Raw genomic sequence first — 25,582 nt, 5'->3', positions numbered from 1 at the left:
GGTGTCTCACCCAATCATACAACCTTTGTTTTTAGGTCCATCAGTACGTCGGATCTAGTAACTAAAGGGATTGAGGAGATTACTTTTGGTTAGCTTACGTAAGCATTTGAATCTTGTATTAAACCTAGATGAAAGTCCTTTTTGGAGGGTTGTAATAACAAGATTTATTCTATGTTTGGTTTTATGTAATTGTGGATGTATTAGTAAACTCTGGTATAAAACTCATAGAAAGCTTAATGGATGTTTATGTTTTTCCGCAACATTTACATCAAAGTTATGTTTGATTTATACCCGTATGTCCTTGTTTAGGGCGGGTTGTTTACTTATCTTGAACAGGTACAGGTATTTGGTATAAGTAAGTGACACCTGGGTTCGTATAAAAGGTCGGGTCGTTACAGGCGCGACTAGGGCTGTGGCTCTGAGTGCAACCAGAGGCTAGGGACTTTATGGCGAGTGGCGAGTAGCGGCATGCTACAAGCCGAGACAGAGGAAGGTCAAGGAGTCCGAGCAAATGTCCAGAGAGGAGGAGTGGCTCCAGTGAGAGGCTACGAGCAGACGGCCAAAGGGGAGAAGGGACTTGGGGGATAGCTGTGGTACCTGCTGAAGGCAGCCAGAGGAGGAAGGAAAGGAGGGGAAAGAAGGGAGGAGGGAAAGCCAGGGGAAATAAGGAAGAGGGAAAGGAGATCGCAGCTGTGCATAAACGAGCAGGAAAAGAAAGGGAAAGGAGGGAAGAGAAGGAAGATTAGGACAAACTTTATTAAAGGACTAGTAGTGACAAATCCATAACCGTCACTACTAGTAGGGCAATAGTGACGAATTAATAAATTCATCCCTAACGCTCTACAAAAAAAAACTTGTTTTTTTTTTAAATATGTAAAATATTAGTGACGGTCCTTAAATACGTCACTAATATAAGGGAAATAGTGATGAATTTTGAAATTCGTTACTAATACTCTAAAATAAAAAAATTAAAATTATTTTAAAATACGAGAAGCCTTAGTGACGGTTTTAAAATCCGTCACTAATAATGGGGCAATGGTGACAAATATATTAATTCATCACTAATACTCTAAAACAAAAATATTGAGATCATTTTTAAATACGGGAAGTATTAGTGACGATTCCCAAATCCGTCACTAGTACTGGTGCAATAGTGACGAAAAAATAAATTCGTTACTAATACTCTGAAACATAAAAATTCTTATTTATTTTTCAATAAGTGAAGTATTAGTGACGGTTCCTAGATCTGTCACTAATAATAGGTAAATAGTGACAAATAAAGAAATTCGTCACTAATACTCTGAAAAAAAAATTCTGATTTATTTTTAAATACGAAAATTATTAGTGACGGTCTCAAATTCATGACTAATATTGGGGCTATAGTGACGAATTGGTATATTTGTCACTAATACTTGAAACAAAAAATTTTATTTATTTTTAAATTAATAGTAGTGACGGTTATTTATTCGTCACTAAGAAGAATCTTTTAGTGACGGATATTAGTCATTACTAATACTGTACAAATCGTTGCAAATATTTTCTCGAGATAATTTATGCGTGAAAAACTATTTCCCGCGATTTTTTTTGGTTTTTAGTGACGGATTAAATTTTTTCACTAAAAGTCTGTATTAGTGACAATTCTCAAATTCGTCACTAATAACCGCCCCTTTAGTGACAAAATTGAATGCGTCGCTAATAAGTTCGTCACTAAAAACCAATTTTTTATAGTGAAACATGTAACTCACTTGCCACACACTAGCGATAGTGTATTTCGTCTTATTGAGCGTTGACTCACCCCATTATTTTAACATTTTCTAGGTGAGCCAATTAGGCGAGCGGATCAGATTCGCAGGTAGATGGCCTATTGTACTACCCTATCTATAGGGTGAGTATTTTTGGGAGATTATTTTGTATAGCCCCGATTTCAGTTAAGGGTATTTTGGGAATAGTTGTATATGTATATTTTGAAGAACACTCAGACACTCCGGTATTGTAATATATGTGTGGTTATGTTTTACATATTCAGCTTCCTGCTGCTTAGGTTGGTGGTTAGATTTAAATTAGAAGGTATTAGAGCAGTGTAAATTTCATAGCATTTATTATTTAAAAAAAAAAAATTTAGTAGGTTGTTACACTAATACCGATGGAACCATGACCAATGCTATTAGTGAAGATTTTTTGATTATTAGTGACGGTTTAAAATCCTTATTTATTGTGGTGTGTTGGGTGACAAAGAAATAGAATATCCAAAAAGAAAAAGTTACTGAGATGAGAATGCTTAGATATGATGAGTGGTATAACACTGAAAGATAAATTAAAGAATGAATATATTCGCTGTAAGTTCGGTGTAACACTTGTAGAAGATGATATAAGGGAGGGATGACTCATATGGTATGGACAATTGCAATGTAGGCCAAACAGTTCGCGAATGAGGAAGAGTGAGTTAGTTATTGTAGGGGGCAGTAAAAGGGGTAGGGGTAGACTTAAAATAACTTGGAAGAAGATAATGAGTAAGGGTTTAATAGGCCTAAATCTATCAAAAGAAATGGTTAATGATTGCATAAATTGATAGAAAATGATTCATATAGATGATCCCACCTAATGAGACTTAAGACTTGATTTTATTGTCATTGTTGTTGTTGTATGTAGTTCCCTTATACGACGTTGAATGATTATTTAGCTATTTGTGAACGTTATGTTTGATTAAGCCAAAGACATATGAGCAAGAAATATGCCAAAACAGATAGGATTGTGCTCTAGCAAAGATTATGTTATACATTTCTCCGATTAATATCCATTCAAACTACACATTGGACTCTCATTCTTGAATTGACTTAGCCCAAATAGGATTAATTTTTTTACTAAGTTTTATTATTGGTCCATTGAAAGTACACAATAAACACATAATAACTTATTGTATGTTTGTGATATGTAATAATAGAATGGAAATGAGGAAAATACAATTTAATTTATCACTTGATTTTGTATGTTGTATTTCAATTCAAATTTTCATTCCATTCATTATATTTTCTATTCCTATTCCATCATCTAACCAAACGTGGGGCTAATTGTCATATCTTATTCTTTACATTCCCCTCTATGAGAAATTATATACGTGTTTGTGTGCGCTTTATATTTAAATACGAGACATGTACGATATATGTGAGTTTCACTTCCTTTAATATTATGCTGGGATGCACAAATGACGTGTCTCATATTCAAAAAGAAGTACATGGACAGGTGAAAGGAAAGTGTATAATTTTCCTTCATCCACAACTTGAACATGAGACCTCCTCCATGAGTATAAAAAAAAACTCAAGCTTGAAGTAAAATGCATATGTATTTTGTATTTGATCGGAATTCCCCAGACTTGGATTTGCTCAGCTGCCTCACTGATGATCATATGTGTGTTCTTTTAATAATATAGTCGCAAATGGGATCACAAGAACCGGGTCGAGGGAAGACTTGAAAGTAGGTCTGCGCACTGTTGAGGAAGATGACATAAACGGCAGCCAAAGCGGCTGCGACAGTCCAAGGCGAACTGAAATAGCGGTTAATGAAGAGGGCAATCCATGACTTTACCTTACTGTCGTAGTGTCTCTGAATATCCTCCATAACCTTGTTGTAAGTCCTGGAATTGGGCACGAGATCGGTGCTGATATCGTTGAAGAGCTTGGCCACCTCTTTGTCGCTGCCGAGACGGTTTTCGATCACGCGTGCCTTCCTCAACTCCTTCACATCGTCCGCATGGTCGATGAGGGAGTCGAGGAAGCAGACAAAGGACGTGATCCCGCGGTCGTCGTCGGCGACCTCAGAGCACATCTCGTAGGCGATCAAGTTCAGGAGCTTCGGGCCGGTCGAGTCGTCTATAGTGATGGGGGGAAGCCTCAAGTGGCCGAACAGCTGGAAAACGGGACTATCAAAGGAAACATCGGTTAAATAGCTAGTCTTGCTGCATTTCATCTGGATCCCCACGGCTGCGAGCTCCTTCACGTTGCGGTAAGAGAAGCGATTGAATTTAGTTTGGCGTTTGCCCCAGCGCGGACATATTTGGGGTAATATTTTTTTATCGATCTTATCGATGCAGGCGAGGAAACTCCAATTTCCATTGGAGCGCTGATGGTTGTCACCAGCTGCCTTTGCTGTTGTGTTTCGCTGGTTTACTTCTTCTACACCACCTGGTTTTGTTGCTGTGCTTAGCATGTTTATTTTTGCCGCACCATCTGGCTCTGGCTTGTGTTGTTTGTGATTGAGGAAAATTTTTCGCTGCAGCTCGAGGAGATGGGCGGGCGGCTGGGGTTCCCACCATTTGTGTCCCTCGTCTGATTCCGGCTTTGCGATCATACCGTCATAGATGAAATTCACGATCATCTCCATTCTGCGATGATAACTACCTTCTTGTTCCGCTAGAATCTGAAGGACCCTGAAGGGGACTTGGTTCTCCAGCAAGAGCAAGTCCTGCCCCACGAACGCCTCGTAGTGACACTTCATCATCTGAGGTTCTTCGGAGTTCCTTCCCTGGCGGTTCTCGATGAACTGCAGAATGAAGCACCCGTCCAGGAACAACATTCGCGCCAAATCTTCGTCACTGTACTTGCTTGTCGAATTCGCATCCGCATAGCACTTCTTCAGCTCTTGGATCTCTCCAAAAATCTTACCAAGAATTTCTTTGATTAAAGTGTGAATTTGGCCTCGACTGGGTTCTCCATCTGTACCTTGAGTTTTGAAATTTTTTTTGCCAGCAGCAGCCTTAATGATATTGGACACGAATCGATGCGCGAACTTGGGCTTGAGCTCCTCCACCACCTTCAACTTGGGATCGCCGTGGTGGTGAGGACCGAGGGACGCCACCCTGGGTCTAAAGGATTTCTCGTACGCCTTCTTAGAGGAAGCTCGGTCTCGTAGCAAATGCGGAACCCTGCCTATTTCTGGCGGCGATTCGTTCGACTTCGACTCCTTCGATTTTGATATCAAGTGAGCCCACCGTTCACGGGATACTGGATCCTCGTTTGAGGCCACCAGCTTCCTCTTAGCATCCATTGTCACTCGCTAATTACTCTGTTTGATCGATCTATGGATAGACGTTTTTATCAATCTGTACGTAGTCTTGTGGGGACTCTTTGAATTTAATTTAAGTTTGGAGAAACAAAGGAAGACGTGTCCCAACTCTCAAGTTTGCTTGATATATATAAGTGGGGGACTCTTGAACTTGAGAAAATGCCGATGTGGTAACATTGTGAAGCAAGGGAGATGAACATTGTGAAGCAAGGAATATTACATATCCTTCACCATAGTTTGCTGAATAGATATATAACCTTCTCATTGGGTTTCCTTCACATACAATGCACAAGCTGAAGAATGCTCAGGTAAGAGATCATTTGAAGTTTGCAAACTGGTGGTAATAAAGCTTGTGCCGCATAGTGCTGCTGGCAAGTTGCAGTCCCTTGCGTGTTGGATATATAAGTAATTAGGATCATATATATAACATTTAGAGCATAGTTTATTGTTACAGAAATTGACCTAAAAATAAATAATATTTCTGGTAGGATCAGAATTCGGAGTTGAATATGATCACAAAAAATTAATGGTAATAAATAAATAAATAAAATGGCACACACAAGACACAAGAGATTTACGTAGTTCGGCAGTGTACCTATTCCACGGGCGAAGACGAATGAAAAGTATTCACTACATAAAATAGTAGAATACAAAATATTGGCAGCTCACACTCTTGAACCCAAAACCCAAATGCACGCAATAATCCTCATAGAATGTACACAAAATTGGATATATATTTATAAATCACTCAATTTTTCTAGTTTTGGGATGGATCTCACAGCTGAGCACTCATGACCTTTGTTGAACTCATAGGTTACACCCGGTTTTGATAATGATAGAAACTCAAATATTTGATGGCTATCTAGTTCATGTGCAGGTTTATATTAGCAGATACACTCATGACACATGAAGTAAAGTATGAAAACCCTGAAGATCATTTTATTGTATTTCATTATTATTTGATTCAAGTCTGTAATAGTAATTAGAAGAAAGAGATCTATAATAAATCTTTACATATCACGCATATAGGATAAATTGTAAACTCAATAGACCTTACTGAGACCTTAGGTCCCAAGACATATGCACAAATAAGTCCACATTATCACTTGCACAATCAAGAGATCAACATGAAATAAATTGGATTTTTGGTCGACCGACCCAACCAACAACCAAGCTTATTCAGCTTGGTCGACCGAATTGGCCAGTGGTCAACTATTTGACCACAGTACGGTCGATTGAACCTCCCTGGGTCAACATATTGACACCTCGGTCAACCGACCAAGAATATATGTGCAATGCCCTGGTCGACTGAACCCTCACGTGGGAGATTCCAACCGCTTGGTCGACCAAACTTCATAGTTCAAAACAGTTTGCTCAACCAAACCGCGTAGATTTGAAAAATCGCCTTTGAAACCCTCAAATTAGTTAACCATCTTCTTAGTTCACTTTCTCCACGGTCAACCGAACTGTGAAACTCGGTCAACCAAATCTTAAGTTTGGTCGACTGGTGCTCTCGGGTAGAATATATTTTTTACCGAGGTTAAAAGTCTTTAAACATGGTTAACTTTGCTAAATTATTCTAAAACAATTCTAATAATTCCCTAAATATCCTAAAAATTATATTTTGGCTTTTGTCTTTAAATATGAGTTCATTTGTGAGGATTAAAAAAATATTAAGAAACATTATTAACCAAAATTCTCTCAAACTCAAAATCCTATTTTGCTTATAACACTTCCAAAAACTCTCATACATCCATTCTTTTGATTCATCTTAGCTTTGTGAGAGCTTCTTGTTGTGCTAGTGCGTATTATTATTGCTTATACTCCCATTACTTTGCTTGGTTGATTGGTATTGATTTTGGAGAGTTAAGCAAGGTTTATCCCACAGATTTTATTTGGTAATTCTTGCGTTGGGAAAAACCTAATAGTTTGGGGATCTTTGCATTGTTATTGCAAGATTCCTATAGTTATATTTTTTTGTGCAAATATTTTTACAAATTATATTATTCTTTCAAACGACTCTTGAGCATATTTCATTGAAGAAAATATTTTTGAGTTGATTTGAATATTGTTGCAACATCTTTGAAACTTTGATTCATTATTGAGATTTGATATAACTTGTTTCAAAGAAATAGCTTCATTAGAACACTTTTAAGCATTCTTCCAATCATTTCTTGTTGAGTTTGGCTTGCACAAAAATACAAATCACTGAGCTTACACTTACCTATATAGTTTATGTGCATTTGATTTATTACATTTGATACATATCTGCTTGATTGAAAAGCATAATCACTGTACCTTGTTATATTGAGAAATCTATTATATTCCAAGCATGGCGGGGTAGTAATCCAGCCCAAAAAGGATTAGTTGTAAAGGTTGAGGTCAACCCTGTGCTAATTGACCTGGTTGTTTAGGTGTCACTTCACCCGTTAAGCGAGCTTATAGTGGTAATCCTTGTACTTGTTAGCCAAGGCGGGAACATAGGCAATTTGCCGAACCTCGATAACATTTCTGGGTGTCAACTCTATTTACTGCTTTGTTGTGCGTGCTTAGCTAAATTTTTGTGCAGTTTAATTTCTGCTGTATAATTATATTGATTTACTTAGCTGCATTAGATTGACCCTATGCTTGTGTAATATTATTGTTAAGGGATTGACCTAGGGGATAAAATTTGAAAATACCAATTCACCCCCCTCTCTTGGGATTATGGTAAAACTAACAATTGGTATCTGAGCCACATAGTATAAACTTAATAGTTAATTTGCAAAAGATCTGGGATGCCTCATAGCACTGTTTCCTCTTTCCTTGAGGGACCCTTTTCCACACGACCTCCGGTTTTCAATGGTATTAATTACACATTCTGAATACAGAGGATGTGCATCTACCTTCAAAATATAGATTGGAAGGTGTGGAGTATGGTCTCTAAGAAAAATTATGTTCCTATGAAAATAGAAGGTGAGACTAGAGTTCCTAAAACTAAGGAAGAATACAATGATGATGATATGAAAGCTATTAGTTTGAATGCCACAACTATAAATAATTTGTATTATGGTCTTGATGTGAATGAGTTTAATAGAGTAATGGCATGTGCTATTGCAAAAGAAATCTGTGATAAATTAGAAGTCATATATGAAGGCACTAGGAATGTAAAAGACGGTAGGATAGATATGCTGACTAGTGAATATGAGGCCTTTAGGATGAATGTAGGTGAGTCCATTCAAAGTATGTACACTAGATTCACACACATTATAAACTTACTACATGCATTAGGTAAGACCTATCCTACATATGAGATGATTAGGAAGATCCTTAGATGTCTATCTCCTGTTTGGGAAGTTAGGACTACGACCATTTATGGGGGTGGAGACCTTAAGGCGATGACATTAGATGAATTGATAGGTTCATTGATCAACTATGAACTAGGTATAAATAAGAGACTTAATGAACATAATAGAGCGAAGAAGATGACTACATTGAAAACCTCCATTAATACCTCCAATGAATGCAGCGAACTTGTAACGACCGGAATAAAAAAGGTATTTAAATAATAAAATAAGGGGAAATGAAAAACGAAAATAAAAGGAAGCAGTCGATTTCGTTGACGAACACTTCGCGTTCGTTGACGACATTGAACTTTGGAAGGGATAACCGAGGGGAGATCATCAGGGCTTCGTCAACGAATACAGGGGATTCGTCGACGAAGGACTAAGAGAATTCGTCAATGAATACAAGGAACTCGTCGACGAGAAAATACCGAGAGAGGTTCTGGGGCAGCCTGAATTTTGTCGATGAATACAGGGAGTCGTCGATGAATTTACTGAAGGATTCATCGATGAATCTGACAGTATAAATAGTGAAAAAATTGGGATATTTTGTCATTTTCAATGCCTCTCTCTCTCTCTCTCTCTCTCTCTCCTCTCTCTCTCCTACGACTCTCTCGCTCTCTCTCTCTCTCTCTCTCTCTCTCTTTCTCTCTCTTCGATTTCGGGCTAAATCTTCGTTGGATCGACGATTTGAAGCTACCACGACGCTCCGAGTGAAGTTCTCTACGAGTTTGTCGGAGCGGATCGTTGGGAAAACGAAGTAGGAAATCATCCCTAAGTTGAGGTAATGCTTTTTAAGCCAAATTTGATCTTATGGTAGTTATAAGAAATGATGTACACATGAAAATACTAAAATTTAATACTGGTAGTTTTCATTTTCAGAGTATTGGTGAGGAAATCCTACGGGAGTTAGACTAGATTGTTTTGGGGGCTTTCTCAGTAGTCAGGTAAGGGGATAAACTAAGCTAGTACTTTTTGAAAAATGTTTGTATATTATTATAGAATTCAATTTCAAGGAAATGAATATATATTTATATATGATTTATATTTAGGAAAATTCTGTTAAAATGACGGTATGTTGAATATGTGAAAATTTGTTGGTATGGCATGAGTATAGAATGCTATGAACTACTATTTCTGGAATTGTGTTTATGATGTGGATTTTTATAATGGCAAAACCGGTGTACGGGTCGAGATTTTTATATGTGATATGTTTGCCGGTGTATGAGCCGTTCTATGATGTGATTTGCCAGCGTACGGCCTGTGCTATGAAATGTATGCTGGCGTATGGGCCGTGCTATGATGTGGTTTGCCAGCATGCGGGCTGTGCTATGATGTGGTTTGCCGGCATATGGGTTGTGCTATGATAAAATGTGTAATACCAACGTTCGGGCCAATGATTTTCATGATATACGTATATATGAGAAATGATATGATTAATGTGAAAATTTATGATATGAGATATCCATGTATCACGGTTTCAGTATATATTATATGATATTAGAACCTGCTTGGCTTGATCTAGGCTAGCACTTGCATGGTACCGTTGCTATGTGTCCATGGTCTTCGTGATTATGATATTTGTGTTAACACCGCTGTACGGAGTGGTGTGAGATTGGATGGTCAATGTGGCTTTTAAGAAGTGTGTGTGATCGCCCCTGGTGTATTGACCAGGTCAGGCAGGCCCATCGGACTTACAAACTGTATGTTTGACTTGGCAGTGGTCAGCCAACCATTGTCAGGTCCCGTCTTCAGGCCACACAACCTAGTCATGTGGGGGTAATACATGACAACAGCCAGCTAACCTACCAAGGATGTTTTTGTGATATTATTATTGTATGAGATGAGATATGTTTATGGAAATACAGTATGTTTTGTCTTGTGTTGAAATATATATGTTTTCCCAGATTTGACAAAACAGTACTAATATGTTATGTATGGTATATGTAGAACACGGAATACTCATGTTGCCACACACTAATATTAGTTTATTTCCTTTACTGAGAGATGTCTCACCCCTAAATTTTATAAACTTTTCAGAAGCCCCTGATAGGAGAGCGGGAAAAGCCCCGCTGATCTATAGCAGTTATCTGCCCTTTTTGAAGGGTAAGTTTTGTAGGGACAATTAGATTTTGGGGAAATGTCCCTAGATATGATTTTTGGGATGTATATATTGAAATACAGTGGTTGTAGTGACTCTGTCTTATATTGTGATATATGGTATTGAGATGTATATGATTGTATGTTTCCTGCTGCCTAGGCTTCCGTTGGTTGTTCTGATGTACCCCTAATACCCACAGGTCCAGGTGCATTATGATCTGCTGAGCTGAGATTGGTGATTTTGATTTTATTATTATATATATATTTTTAAAAATATGGGAAAATAAGTAGGTCATCACAGAACCTGACTCTGAGGATGATATGACCATGTTATCTAGAAAATTCAACAAATTCTTTAGGAAGAATAGAAAGCCATATAAAAGATATAGGGAGTTTGCAACGGAGAAAGGAGAGTCTAGTAAAAGAAAAGAAAAATGAAATACTCTCACGTGCTACAATTGCAACAAGGTTGGGCACATCAAACTGGATTGCCCACTACTGAAAAATGATGCTAGGAAAAAGAAGAAATCCATGAAAGCAGGCACTTCATGGGATAAACTAAGTAGCAGTGACTCAGACTCAGACTCAGACCGTAGCGACTCAGAGGTTCCTAACCTGTGCTTGATGGCACATGATGATGGGGTGTCGTCCTTTTGCTCTTTATCTTCATATTATTTTTCTGATGATTGTGAATCTGATAGCATGCCTACTTTTAGAGAATTGCAATTTGAATACATTCATGTGTCTGCACTAATGAATAAAATGACCAAGAAAAATGATTTTTTGAAAAAGAAATGCGAAAATTGGTCAAAATTATTTGAAATGGAAAAAAATTCTCATGCTTCGATTCTTAAAGAAAAGGATTTGAAAATTAATGAGCTTGAAATAAAATTGGAGGATAGCTCCAAAATTGTTTTTAAATTAACCGAGGGCCAATGCAATTTTGAAAAACTACTTGGAGCCCAAAGAAATACTCTTAGTAAAGAGGGTCTTGGTTTTAATGGTGTTGAGAATCTAGTGACCCAAAGAATAATAGTATTTTAATAATAAAGGGGGAGGAAAATGGAAACAGGAACAGAAGGAGGCAGTAGGCTTCGTCGTCAACGACATTGCATTTTAGAGGTAATAATAATTTCAAGAATATCCAGGCTTTGTCGACGAATACAGGGATTCGTTGAGGAAGGTCTTCAGGACCTCATCTACGAGGTCCCGTCTCGTCGACGAAGGTCTTCAAGACCTCGTCTACGAGGTCCCATCTCGTCGATGAAGGTCTTTAGGACCTCGTCGATGAGAAAATATCGAGAGAATGATTTGGACTACTCTGAATTTTGTCGACGAAGGGTAAAGTTCATCGAAGAATTTACTTAAGAACTCATCGAAGAGGTGACGTGTCTTGTCGATGAGTCCAACCTTATAAATAGTGAAAACTCAGATTTTTATCACATTTCAAGGCAAAATACTTCCCCTTTCTCTCTCCTACTGCCCCTCCCATTTCTCTCTTCAATTTCGGGCGGCCCGCCAGTTGTTGGATCGACGATCTGAAGCCACCACGACGTTCCTGGTGAAGTTCTCTTCACGTTTGCTGGGGTGGATCGTTGGTGGGATCGAGTTGGATTTCATCCCAAATTCAGGGTATGGTCTTTTAGTTAATTTTTGGCTTTCTAACAGTTATAGGAAATGATCTAGGAAAAGAAATAATGATATTTTATTCTGGAAAATATTGTTTTCAGGGTATTGTGTAGGAAATCTTGTGGGTGTTAGGCCAGTATACCATAGGGGCTTTCCAGTAGTCAGGTAAGGAAAATATGCTATGTTAGGTAATTTTAAAATGATTTTTAGTATGAAATGTATATTTTTACCAGTTTATTTTCATAGCAGGACATTATACAATTTATTAAATTATAAATATTATGTATTGAAGTATTGTGTGGCTTGAGAATATTAAAATAGTTCGAAAGTATGTTTTATAGTTTTCAGTGTTATGATTATACAGTTCTCAGTACCATGATGTACTGATTACAGCCTAGTTCATAAAATTTAGTTGATACAATTACAATTTATTTCATTGTCATGGTTATTACAGTTATTTCAAAATCATGGTAAATCAGATAGTTGTATATAGAGATGTATTATATAGTATCAGACCCTGTTCTACCATACAGTTACAGAGCACGGTATCGTAACTACTGATATTTTAGTTATGAGTGCAACCACCTATTTAGATAATATGTGGTAGTAGGTCGATCGTATAGTGCCCTAGACGTGGACAGGCTCCCCTTTAGATATGGGTTGAGGAGGGCAGATTAGACCGAGGGAGTATAATAGTTTACCCTGGTCAGCCAGCCAGGGTAGATCCCGCCTACAGGCCGCACAGCCCTGTCATGAGAGGTTAAATCATGACACACAACTATCCACAGGGAAAGTTTTCAGTTACTATTATGTATGTACAGATTTACAGAAACAACGAATATACTTATGTACATTAGAAGTATTTTGAATAGTAACATACAATACAGTTATATTAAACAACATGTAAAGGGTGATGGATTTTATTACTTGTACTATATTTACATATCCAGTTATACATGATTATATAGGAACAAATTTTCAAAATATTGTAACTCATTTGTCACACACTAGTAATAACATATTTCGTCTTACTGAGCATTGATTCATCCCAATTACTTTAACATTTTTCAGATGATCCAGGTAGGTAAGCAGACTAGTCTCGCAGATAGAGGGGCCATAATACTTCTCTGTCAGTAGAGAGTGAGTATATTTTTGGAAATATTTTTGTATAACCCTCACCAGTTGAGGATATTTGGGGAAACAGTCGTATGTGTATATTTTGGGAAACATGTTAGCACACTGGTATTGTATATGATTACCTATGGTCATGTTTATTTGATTTCTGCTTCTGGCTGCTTAGGTTGATGATTGGGTTCATTCCAGTTTGGTATCAGAGTATTTTAAATGTCATAGTAAAATAAAAAAAATAGAAATTAAGCAGGTCGTTACAGAGAATGTTAGACAACCTAATATTTATTTAGGACATTTTACACGTGAATCAAAATATCAAATTGCACCTAAAGATCCTAAGTGTAGAATGAAATGTTTTAAATGCAAGCAAATCGGTCACATTCAATTTGATTGTCCACTTAGAAATAGACGTGCAAAAATTAGAAAGGTGTAGTTAAGGGTGATCCAGTCACTAACCCCCATGGAACCAACAGAATTTAGGGACTAGTGTCAATTACTTAGTCTATCTTGTAGATGTATTTGAGATCATCCTCTTCAAAGGACAGGTGGTACTTGGATAGCGGGTGCTCACAACACATGACTAGCGACAAGGCAAAATTTTCTTCAATCACTCCCTAGGATGGAGGGTACTTGACGTTTGGTGACAATGCAAAGGGACGCATCATCGGCGTAGGTAAGGTCGGTAAGGATCCTTCTCTGATCTTTGATAATGTTCTATTAGTTGATGGCTTGAAGCATAATTTGTTGACCATTGGTCAATTGTGTGATAAAAGGATATAAAGTTTCATTTGGAGATGATAAATGCATAGTTGAAAGTAAATCAGATCATAAAATTCTTTTCTCTAGATCCCCATGAAAATGCATATACTACTACTTTTGATAATTTAGCTTCACAATAAGTAACTTATTATTATTATTATTATTATTATTATTATTATTATTATTATTATTATTAACAATAAATGAAGTTAGTTGGTTATGACATAGGCACTTAGGACACGCTATCATAGACTTGTTGTCAAAACTAGTAAGAAAAGATTTTGTTGATATCTCTCCCAACAAACAACCACAGCAGAATAATTCTTCCCCCTATATGTAAGCAAATATAGTGTATCTCTACTTTTATACATGTTGAAAATAATAAGAAAAATAATTAATCACACCAAGCCATAAAAACACAATCAACTTTTATGTGGAAAACTTCCCAAGTGTGAGGAAGAAAAATCACGGGACTTAGTCCAATTGAAACCTCCACTATTAATCAAATAATGGGTACACAAAGTCTTCTCTAATCTCAATTAGAGGATACAAATTTATCTCATCAATTTATCAACAATCTCGATAAATACAAAGAGAATTTGAGGGAATATACCAAATTCGTAGTTACTGTTCATGGGCAAAAATCCCAACTCCTGAACTCCAAATCCGATCTCCACATTTCAGATTGTAACTCCTTGAGTCGTAAACCTCCCTCGATTGGACCACAAAATAAGAGGGATCAGAGTCTTGATAAAATCTGGGCAGCATAAGAAAAATCACGTTTTTCTCTTTTTCTTTTGAGAAGTAACGGCTCCTCTCTTCTCCCCTCTCTTTTTATAACTTCCTTTAGGTTTTCACACTAAAAGGGTTGAGCTTTGGGCTTTTAATAAAGCCCACTTGGGCTTTCCTCCGCATGGAAGGAAATAACCCAACAGTCTTATCTTCGATATTGCAAAATTATTGCATTTATGCTCATTTTTACTTTATCTTTTATTTTATACCACTTATCCACCTTAACATTTGAATTTCAATGACTTTTACATTTCATACAAATTGTTTCTTAGTTGGCAAACAATCAGAACCAAAAGTATAGTTGACCTTATAGTAGTCTTATAAAAATTTCCTTTTAAATTTAAGGGTATTCCACGATCACACAACACATCTGACGCACTCCTCCATTTTACCCAACCTATTTTAATTATATGTACTACAACTTTTTCAATTTCCCCTTCCTCTTGAATGATAGATCCAAGATATCTAAACATTATAAGTGCTATTAATCTCTTAATTATCAGGTTTAATCTTCTCTTCTCTATTACACCTGTCGCGACGTCCCGGGAGCGCGTGTGCCCTGGACAGCGAAATAAAAAATTAATTTTGAATTTTCAAGGAAAAATAGGGAATGTCGGAGTCGCCACTAACCTTTTAGTGTGGTTAAAACACATGTTTACTACCCCGTTAGGGGTAGCCCGTTAGGGGTAGAATGGGTCTATGTTACCAGAATTAGGCTCGAGAGTTCGGTTACACGAGGGGAAGGTACAAGCACCCCCTACACGCCCATTCTTACGAACGTACCTAATTAATTTGAAATTATCCCTAAGTTAATCTAATAAATCTTTAAATTACTCATTTTTATGAATTTATAAATACACATGAAAAATAAATAAATATAATATATACATATATATTCCCTCAGAGCTTAAGGTACGTGATGCCCGAAGGCTCATACCCCTGCAATAAAATCATAGGGATAAAAAATAATAAAGTTAAGAAAATAAATAATAAAAATAAAAAATGTTAAATTAATACAAATATATAATAGTAAAAATAACACAATATATGATATAAACAAAAATAATAATCACGACAAAAATAATGATAAATATTAATACTCTAATAAGTAAGGCTAAAATAATAATAATAATAATAATAATAATAATAATAATAATAATAGAATACATGACTCTATATATATACTGAAAAACACTATAGTAAGTAATGAAATATTAATATATTAAATATACGTAATACTTAACATTTAAAAATGAATAATAATACTAGATATATTAATATACTAAAAATAGTTGATACTACATATGTTAAGATACTAATAATTAATACTAACTATATTAATATACTAAAAAAATAATTGATGCTAAACATGTGATTAAAATGCTAATTTACTAAATATATAATATCTATTAAACCCTAAATCACTAAATATATAACATTAAAAAAAATACAAAAATGCTAAATATGTAATATATTCCAATATGCTAATATGTGATATACATATAACTAAAATTATTAATTTACATATAATATCAATAAAACACCAAGCTTAAGATCCTAATTTACTAAATATGTAATATTACCTTACTACTAAATATGTAAAAACCCTACCTTGATAATACATCATTCAACATTTACAATGGATACAACAAAAATTTAAAATTGAATATTAAATAATAAGTTTTAACCATAACAATTTTACAATAATAACAATCGCTATTAAATAACATGTGCATTCAAAACACAAGCATGAATATCAACTAAACAAACATTAAAAATCTTACAACAATATTATATATGCAGTAAAAATCTTAACTTTAGACAAATTTCTATAATAAAAACTTTACAATAATAATATAACAAAAATATAAATATGAATATTAACTATAAAAACAAATATTATGATATTCAAAATCCTACAAGAACATTATTAATTATTTAATATACACAGCCACTGAAAATCTTACGAGTACTATTTATTTAATTCATACACAGATATAACACACATATAAACCTTAAATACTAAAACAAAACAAACAAAACCTACCACAATAATTTAATACAACACAGTAAGTATATACAAGAAATAAAACACCAATGAATACGTGCAAGTGTGTGCTTGCTGTGTGTGGGCAAGCTGTCCAAGAGATGAAGATAAAATTACGAAACTCAAAAAAATTAATCTAACCAGTAAATATTAACAAGAGAGAGTTAGAAACAACCGAGTAAGGTTTCAGATCGATCAGATAAGAAATCGCCGCTTGATTGGCTTCATCTAGTTGAATGCACAGACGCCGACGATTCCACTGCTGCGGCAGTGAGACTGCTGTGCAATAAATTAAAATGAAGTTGTAAAACTCAAAATAATAATCTGAATGGTGAAAATTAAGACGAAAGGGTCAGAAACAACCTGGTAAAATTTCGCATTGATCGGATAAGAAATCGCCGCTCGATTGGCTTCGTCCAATTAGATGCACAGGCGCCGATGACTCCACTGCTGCGGCGGTGATACGGCTGTGCAAGAAATTAACACAAAGGAAGAAAACTCAAAAGAAGAATCTGAATGGTGAGAATTAAGATAAAAGGGTTATAAAAGACTTCGTAAAGTTTCGTATTGATCGGATAAGAAATCGCTGCTCGATTGGTTTCATCTAGTTAACTGCGCAAACGCCAACGACTCCATTGCTACGGGACGAGACTGCAAGGTAAGGTTTTTTTTTTTCTTTGGTCTGTGCTTCCCCCCTTTGGCTTGGCTATGCCCCCCTTATATAAAAAAAATTCTGTAAACCCTAAAAAAAACTTCCTTTTTGATTTTATTTTTCTTTTTCTTTTCTTTTTCTTCTTTTACTATTATGGTAATAATAAAAATAGTAATAGTAATAATAATTATTATAATAATAATAATAAAATCAATAAGGTAATAATAATGATAATAAATAATAATAATAAATAATTGTAGTAAAAGTAAAAATAATAAAGATACTATCAATAAAATAATAATAATAATAAGACTAGTAATAATAATAATACTAATAGTAATAGTAAAAAATACTAAATGACAATAATAAAATAATAATAATAATAATAATAATAATAATAATAATAATAATAATAATAATAATAATTATAGCAAAAAATAAAAATAAAAATAAAAATGAAGTAATAATAACAATGTGAATAATAATAATAATAATAATAATAATATAGTTATAATAATAATAATAATAATAAAAGAGTAATAAATAGTGATAATAGTAATAATAATAAAATAATAAAAATAATGGTAATATTAATAATAATAAAAATTTTGTTATATTGGGCCTGAGAAAAAATGGGGTGTCTACAACACCTTATATTATTGAAATTAGATTCATATATATTGTCTTATTCCTACATATCCTAAACCCTTTAGCCTCTAACGTGACTCTCTAAAGCTCCAGTTTAGATTCTTCTCTGCTCCCGCTATCATCAATCAGCACGATATCATCCGCAAACAACATACACCAAGGGATCTCATTTGAATATTCTTTGTAAGTTTATAATAAAAAATGACTCAAATCAAAACCTTGATGTACACCTATTGTGATTGAAAAATCTCTAGATTCCTTTCCTACAATCCTAACGCTTGTCACTGCTCTATCATACGTATCCTTAATAACCTCAATATATCTATCGCCAACCATTTAAAAAAAAAAAAAAAAAAACCACCAAAGAAGTTCCCTAGGTACTCTTTTATAAATTTTCTATAGGTCAATAAAAACTATATGCATGTCTCCTTTCTTTTTCCTAAACTTTTTCAATAACTTTTTTCATTGTATGACTCCACAATCTTAGTTCCATGATAGTTATTATAATTTTGAATTTCACCTTTGTTTATGTATAAAGGTACTAACATACTTTTTTCTCCATCCTTTTAGCATTCTCTTGGTTTTTATAATAATATTGAATAAATTAGTTAACAAAATATTTCCTTAATTTATCTCGTAAACATTTCCAAACTTCAATTGGTATTTTTTTTTTTTTTTGGGTCTTATAGATTTCCCGCTTTTTACCTTTTTTAATGTCATCTTAACTTTAAGAACTCTAATTTTGCAAATAAATTTCCTATTTTTAGTCTTCTCTTCATTTCTCACTTCCAAGTTCAATAAGAAAAAAATCCATAACAAAAAACCTCAGGCTGTTTTAAGTGTATTTTCGACAATATCCATAAATATGAAATTTCCAGCTTCTTCCATAAGTACAAGAGCCTAGTAACTAACTCAAGCCATCAAAAGTAAGAATTCTTGACATTTAGGGTCTATCAATGTACAGATTGGCTTAAACCTAAGTTAGATTTTTTGTTAATGCCTATAGACTTTGGGCAATTTTTTCGTAATGTAAATTGCATTATGTAGGAGGGTTTCTTTATACTTCAAGGAGTTCTTGAATTTTTTTTATGAAATTGAATTGATGTACAATTTTTTGTTTGATATGTGTGATATCTGGTTGCAAATGAACATTTTTTTTTTATATTTGTGAACTGTGCTTTTCTTCTTTTTGACTTCTTTAGCGTGTTCATTCAAACAGTTTGTTTAAAATAGGTGTTAATCATTAAAATTGTGCCTTTTGACTCCATACATGTTTTAAAAAGAATGTTTCTTTGCTCCTGAGATTTGCATCGTATAGAGTTTGAAAATGTGATCCAATCCACGAGATTCATGCAAAACTAGTCTGATAATTTCTCTATTGTTCAAGAGTCAAGTAAAGTGCAATTCAAACCAGAGAATGGCGAGTGTTCATGATTTAATTGCAATAAAACAGGAGATTACTCTTTTTGTAAGTACTTGTTTTCAAAGGAGATTTAAGATTGACAATTAGCAGCTACTAATTGTGGCAAAAATTGCAATAAGGTAACTTTAATCATTGTGTGTCGTATCAAATAGTTAAATGTAAGCATAGTATTGTCATTTATGCAGATATTTATGATAGTTTTTCTATGAACTAGGTATTTATTAACTGAGATTTATTCACATTTTGGTAAATAAACATCAATTCCATGAAGCCGATTGTATGGAATATTGGACTCTCATGACCTGCAACTATGATGTAGATTTGACTCTTAAGTGTGGGAAAGTGGGCTTTAACACATGAGACTAAAGTAAAGGCGGAGTAATCTGTTCCATCATGAATTAAGAGAGAACATCCCTGCACGTTTCATCTGCTCATATTCTTTTATTGTTTTTTGAGATCACTGCTGAACTCCTCTGCTGTTAGCCCATTAATTAATTTTCATTTTTCTTATGCAAATAGAGGGGAGAAACAATTTGTCATTGGGAGACGTCCATGCCTAAGGTGTGGTATATTTCTTCCAATGTATGGAAATTTATCTGTCTCTTTGTTTCTTCCCCTCATTAGGTCTTTGCATGCCTTGGAATTCAAACAAAATCTATTGACGTTGAAACTCAAATAATTCCTGCAGTCTACTTTAAACAGATCTTTTATTGTATCCCCTTCTGCATATCTTATTGCCTTTTAAGCTAGTGCATGTTATTCTAAGTAATTGTATCAAATATTTGCAGCTGCATCCCTAATATCTAGTTACTGTGCAAAAACCTTTGCAGGTAGAAAGGTGCCTTGAGCAAGGAGGAAAGTTTCAACATATTATATTTGCATACTTATCCTTGTATGCATGTGTATAACTTTTTTCTTGGATTAAATTTGAAGATATTCAATTTGTTTGTGTTGTGATAAGACCCTAGGGTTTTATTATTGGTAGAGAAATTCGGAAAATTGAAAGAAAAAAAAAATAAACAGTAAGAGAAAATAGGGTTGATACTACGAGGGGATCTACTTCCAAATTATCCTAAGGTTATGGATGATGTCATTGCTTGAATGAAAAAACCCCCATAAGATTACACATACATATATAGGGTAGGTAACCATACTCCTTTTAGGAATGTAAAATATCCAATCCAAGTCTTTTATGGACTCAATCCTAGCTAATTGATTCGAAAATTATAACACATTAAATAAAAATCCCAATATTAAATAATCCTAACATTTAATAGAATTTCAATTGATTTGGGAATCTTAGCACATTAATTAGAAATCCAAATTGATTTGGGAATCTTAACATGTTGGTAAATTTAGCCCCCAAAAGTTTTACCAATTTCTAATGCTCTGATTGTTTGGAAGATAAATAGAGAAGGAAAATACAACAAAAATAACAAGGCTTAAGTCCCATTAGATGAGGGCGGCTACATGAATCATTTTCTGTCAATTCACCCGATTCAAATATTTCAACACTAATACTTAAAGAATTTCCAAAAATGGTGTTTAAGATATTCAAGCTTGAATTGTAAGAGAAGCAAAAAGGAGTATGAAACACACACACACACACACACACACACATATATATATATATATATATATATATATATCTGTGTGTGTGTGTGTATGTATTTGAATTGTGGGAGAGGTAGGAAGTAGTATGAAATAGAATATCGATTATCTGTTTTTGTGTAGTCCAAACCCAATATTGATTCTCAATCAATCAAAAACAAAACAAAAAATGATAATGAAGCTTGAGAAAAAATTTTAAACTTTGCTACCGAAAAGACACAACTAAAGAGAAATAATAAAAAATTGGCACTTGTGTTTAGCTTTACAATATTCAATAACAGATATGGTGAAATAAAATTTAGAGAATACTCAATTAGTATATAAAATCTGTATACTATTTATACAATTGTGTACAATATAAATATTTAAATTTAATCAAATGGGTTTTACTCAAATTCAATGGAATTTTATGAATAAATATCTATTTACTTATTAATTTCTCAAGCTGCATTATTAATCAAGCTAGACATGGATGGGAAACATGAAAATGAGAGACAAAAGGAGGCCCCAAAGTTCATTTTAACATCTGTACTTTTCTTTAATTCTTTGATTTTTTTTCAAGAGAGAAGAAATTCAACTCAAGTTAAATAAATTATTTTTCTAATTAAGAACTAAAACGAAATAATTAATAAGAAATTAAACATGAAAACAATTCATCTCATCCATTTTTTAGAAATAATTAATAAGAAATTAAACATGAAAACAACTCATCTCTTTCTTTTTGAATGGTTATTCAATTTCTTAGGTTTATGCTGATCCAATCTATCCAATCTCGTAGCTGTAATGTATACCCTCTAAAAAGCAAAGATTTGCTTTGCTCCGTATAATTGCTTTTATTTTATTTTGTTTGTTGTTCTTTTTGCTTTGTTTTTCTTTCTTTTGATTTCTTTTAACGCTTTGTTTTGGGGTTTATATGTAGTTTGAAAGCATTGAACATGACATTTGCTCTTTAACTTCTTTTGTTGGAGGTTTGGACTAATTCACCCTCTCACCAGTCTTTATCTTCGAATAAAACACTTCTCTTTTACACCAAACAAAGATAAAAATGTCATATTCTTAATCTCTCCCAAATATAAAGGAAACTTAAAAAAAAAAAAGTGTCGCACCCTTTATTTAGATAATGCAAAACTCACCCAAAAAACAAAATTAAACTACATAGAGGGAAAAAAAAAAAAAGACAAAACAAGACAAGACCTTTCACACTATCTCCTTGAATGGAACAAAAAACTTTCACACCAGTCAGAAATAAAATGGCGTGGGTTAATTCTTAATCTCCCCCAAATATAGAAAAACCAAGAAAGTGTCGGCACCTTTATTTAGCTAATGCAAAACTCGCCCAAAAAAAAAAACAGGAACCTTGCGCACTTTCCCCTCGAATGGAACAAAAGAAAGATAATGGTGCAGCAGCCTCCCCTTAGCCTCTCTAGAAAATAACCCACTCACACTCGATCTCTTAGTTAATTCCACTCTCTAACTCTATCATATATCCAAACTCAAGATTGAGATAGTTTAATGGTATTATTCCTGATAAGCTCACAAATAGTATCCGTGCAGTCCGGGGAAGGAGAGATCGTATAGTACGTCTGAATCACACTCAGGGAGATGGCAAGCATCCCCGCCAAAAATGCAATGGCCGTCCAAGGGCTGCTAAAGTGATCGTGCAGCACCTGCGCCGTCCACGACTTCCACTTCTGGCTGTAGTACGTTCCGATATGCGAACTAACGTAATCGTAAGTCTTCATGTTCGGCACCAAGTCCGTTGCGATCTCATTGAACAGCGTCGCCACCTCCTCGTCGCTCCCCAGAAAGTTCACCAGTATGTTCCGCGACCGCAGCTCCTCCACGTCCCGGGCATGGTCGATCAGCGAATCCATGAACACGATGTAGGAGGTGACGCCCGAGTCGTCCGGAGCGTCGGGGCAGGTCTCGTAAGCTATCAAATTCAGGAACGTGGACTTGGTAGAATCGTCCACCACGATCGCCGGAAGCCACAGCAGCCCGTAGAGGTAATTCCCTTTGAAGTTCACGTCCTTCAAGCACGCCGTTTTGCTCCGCCGGAAGTGGATCCCCTTCGATTTGAGCTCCGATGCGGATCGGAAGGACCGCCGGCTTCCCTTCACAGCCAATTTCACCTTCGGCGGGCCCTCCGTACCGAGGAGGTTCGTGCGCAAAAGGTCGAGCAGGTGGAGCGGGTCGACCGGGTGGCTCATCGGTTCCACCTGAAACCGCTGTTTAATGAACTTCTGCAGGATCGGCATTCCTTCTGCGAAACCTCCGTATCTCAAGATCATCAAACACTTGAGCACCTCGAAGGGGATCTGGTTTTCCAGCAAGAACAGGTCGCGAGTGACGAAAGCGACGTCGTGGCTCTTCATGTTCATGTCATCGCCCGTCTCGCCGGCGCAGCAGTCAACGAACTGGAGAATGAAGCAGCCGTCGAGGAACATCATCCGGGAAAAGGCGTCGTCGTCGAAGGGGTCGGTGGAGCCGTGCTCGTAGCAGTGTCTGGTGGTTTTGGCTGTCTTTTCTACGCTCGCGTAGAACTCGTCGACGTTTGTCGTACTGCTGCGGGAGATGAAATGTCGCGCCCATTTCATTTTGGTCTTCTCCGTTACTTGGAGTTCTTTGTCACTGTGGAAAGGGCCAAAGGAGACGACGCCGGGAGAGAAGCATTTTCTGTTGGCTTTCACCTCGCGAAGCATTTTGGGAACTCTCTGAATTCGGGTCCTGCATGGGACATTTTCCGGCGCTGCTGCGTCGCCTTCGTGATCGCCGTTCATCAGGTATTTTAACCACTCCTTTGTGCTGGTGGTGGTTGATGGTGGGCCAGCACCTTCGGTTTTTAGAATTTATTAATGAGGAAATAATAAACAGTTTTCCAATAAGAAATCACATTAAATAGGAATCGCATAGCAAGTTTCACATGTCTCATTATTTGATAATTTTTTTAGACAGAATAGAAGGATTTGATAGAAAGAGCATGACGGTGGTCTTTCCAAAGACCTAATTTTCATGCTACACTGGAATAAATAAATTATATAAAAAATATTAATTATTCTTTTTTTTTATTACGTCAGGTATCCTCAGCCGGCCTCTACCAGATTACCCTGGAATGCAACTCGGCCAAGACTAATCCCACGCCCCACAAAATCCACCCCAAGGCCCCGCTGGAAGGTAAATCGGGATTTGCTCAAAGCAGCAGGATTCGATCCCGAGCAGCTAACTTGGGTCACAAGCTCAGGCGGGTTGCCCTTACCACCTCAGCCAGTGCCCGGGGGTAAATATTAATTATTCTTGATATATATATAGATGACAAAATCATATTAAATCAATTATATATATATATATATATATATATATATATATATATATATATACTACATATAAAGAGTGGATTTATTTAGGATTTTTAAAAAATCTAAATAACATATATGTACTCTCCATTCAATTTTTTATTGCATTTCAATCTTATTCATGCATACCATATGTGCTCTCCATCCAATTTTTTAAAAATTTCTGATCCTTCACCATGCATGTATTGTGTCAAAAAGAAAAAATATATATAGAAAAGGAAAAATTGAACCTTCTTGTTGGATTACTATATTAAGAAAGTCGTGATGATCATTTCCCGTCGCGGATCGGCCGGCTCCCGCCGCCGCTGGAGACGCTTTCCTTGTTGTAGCGGGCACATCCTCCATGATGAATGTATATATCACAGCCTTTGTCGATCAGCATCCGCCATTATTGTACGGCATGCATGCACAGCTATTTATAAGAGTGAACTTCGATCAATTTCCTTCCCAAGTGAGAATGGTATCAAGAACATCTCTTCGATTTTTTGGATTTCTTGGAATAGGGTCTTTATTTTTATATTTTGTTTCTGTCGGCGACATGAACCCCACAGGACATGCTGGAGACAGCACGCACTGCAGAGCTGCAAAGACAAATTAAAGCTAGCATGCCTTGCTTTCAAATGGAATCTCCATCCCGTCATGGGCTGACGCATGCAGATAGAATGTGAGGCAAGCTATAATTAACAAAATTAATAAAGGCAGGCTGGCCCCCAAGGTTTCAACTATGGCAGCAGAAGCAAAGAATCGAATATATATATATATATATATATGATTGATCAATACACCGGTGAGTTACATAGCCAGCTTGTCGGTGCTAGTAAATACAGCCTTCTCAACACGACGTCATACATACACGTGAAGGAAAACGTACGCTTGAATATGATGCATATCAATGATATAATGCATATCTATCTCATTATCCATGGAGTACTACTTTTTTTTTTTTTTCCCCTCTCTTAATTTAATAAACTATAGTATGCTAGGTCATTTGAACAATCAATTAATTAATTTACTAGAGTAATAGGTGTAGACACCCCAATTTGTCCAGGACTTATA

General features: G+C 35.5%; 2 protein-coding genes across 2 annotated transcripts; both read right to left on the bottom strand.

Annotated features, from left to right (window-relative positions):
- Nucleotides 1-3,399: 3,399 nt before the first annotated feature.
- Nucleotides 3,400-8,826, bottom strand: LOC131167454 (UPF0481 protein At3g47200-like; the record flags this gene model as incomplete). Its single annotated transcript, XM_058126259.1, has 2 exons — nucleotides 3,400-4,869; nucleotides 8,803-8,826. Coding segments are annotated over 2 exons (1,494 nt in total), but the record flags the coding sequence as incomplete, so codon positions are not given.
- Nucleotides 8,827-22,263: 13,437 nt separating this feature from the next.
- On the bottom strand, nucleotides 22,264-24,944 carry LOC131168253 (UPF0481 protein At3g47200-like). The gene is made up of 2 exons (XM_058127555.1): nucleotides 24,757-24,944; nucleotides 22,264-24,006 (listed from the first exon to the last, which is right to left on the bottom strand). The coding sequence occupies exons 1-2, from the start codon at nucleotides 24,869-24,871 to the stop codon at nucleotides 22,667-22,669; spliced, it is 1,455 nt and encodes a 484-aa protein (XP_057983538.1). The 5' UTR covers nucleotides 24,872-24,944; the 3' UTR covers nucleotides 22,264-22,666.
- Between the last annotated feature and the right edge of the window lie 638 nt (nucleotides 24,945-25,582).

This window comes from Malania oleifera, chromosome 11 (assembly GCF_029873635.1).
Source record: "Malania oleifera isolate guangnan ecotype guangnan chromosome 11, ASM2987363v1, whole genome shotgun sequence".
In the NCBI taxonomy this organism is placed as follows: Eukaryota; Viridiplantae; Streptophyta; class Magnoliopsida; order Santalales; family Ximeniaceae; genus Malania; species Malania oleifera.
This window is presented reverse-complemented; position numbering and strand designations above follow the sequence as displayed.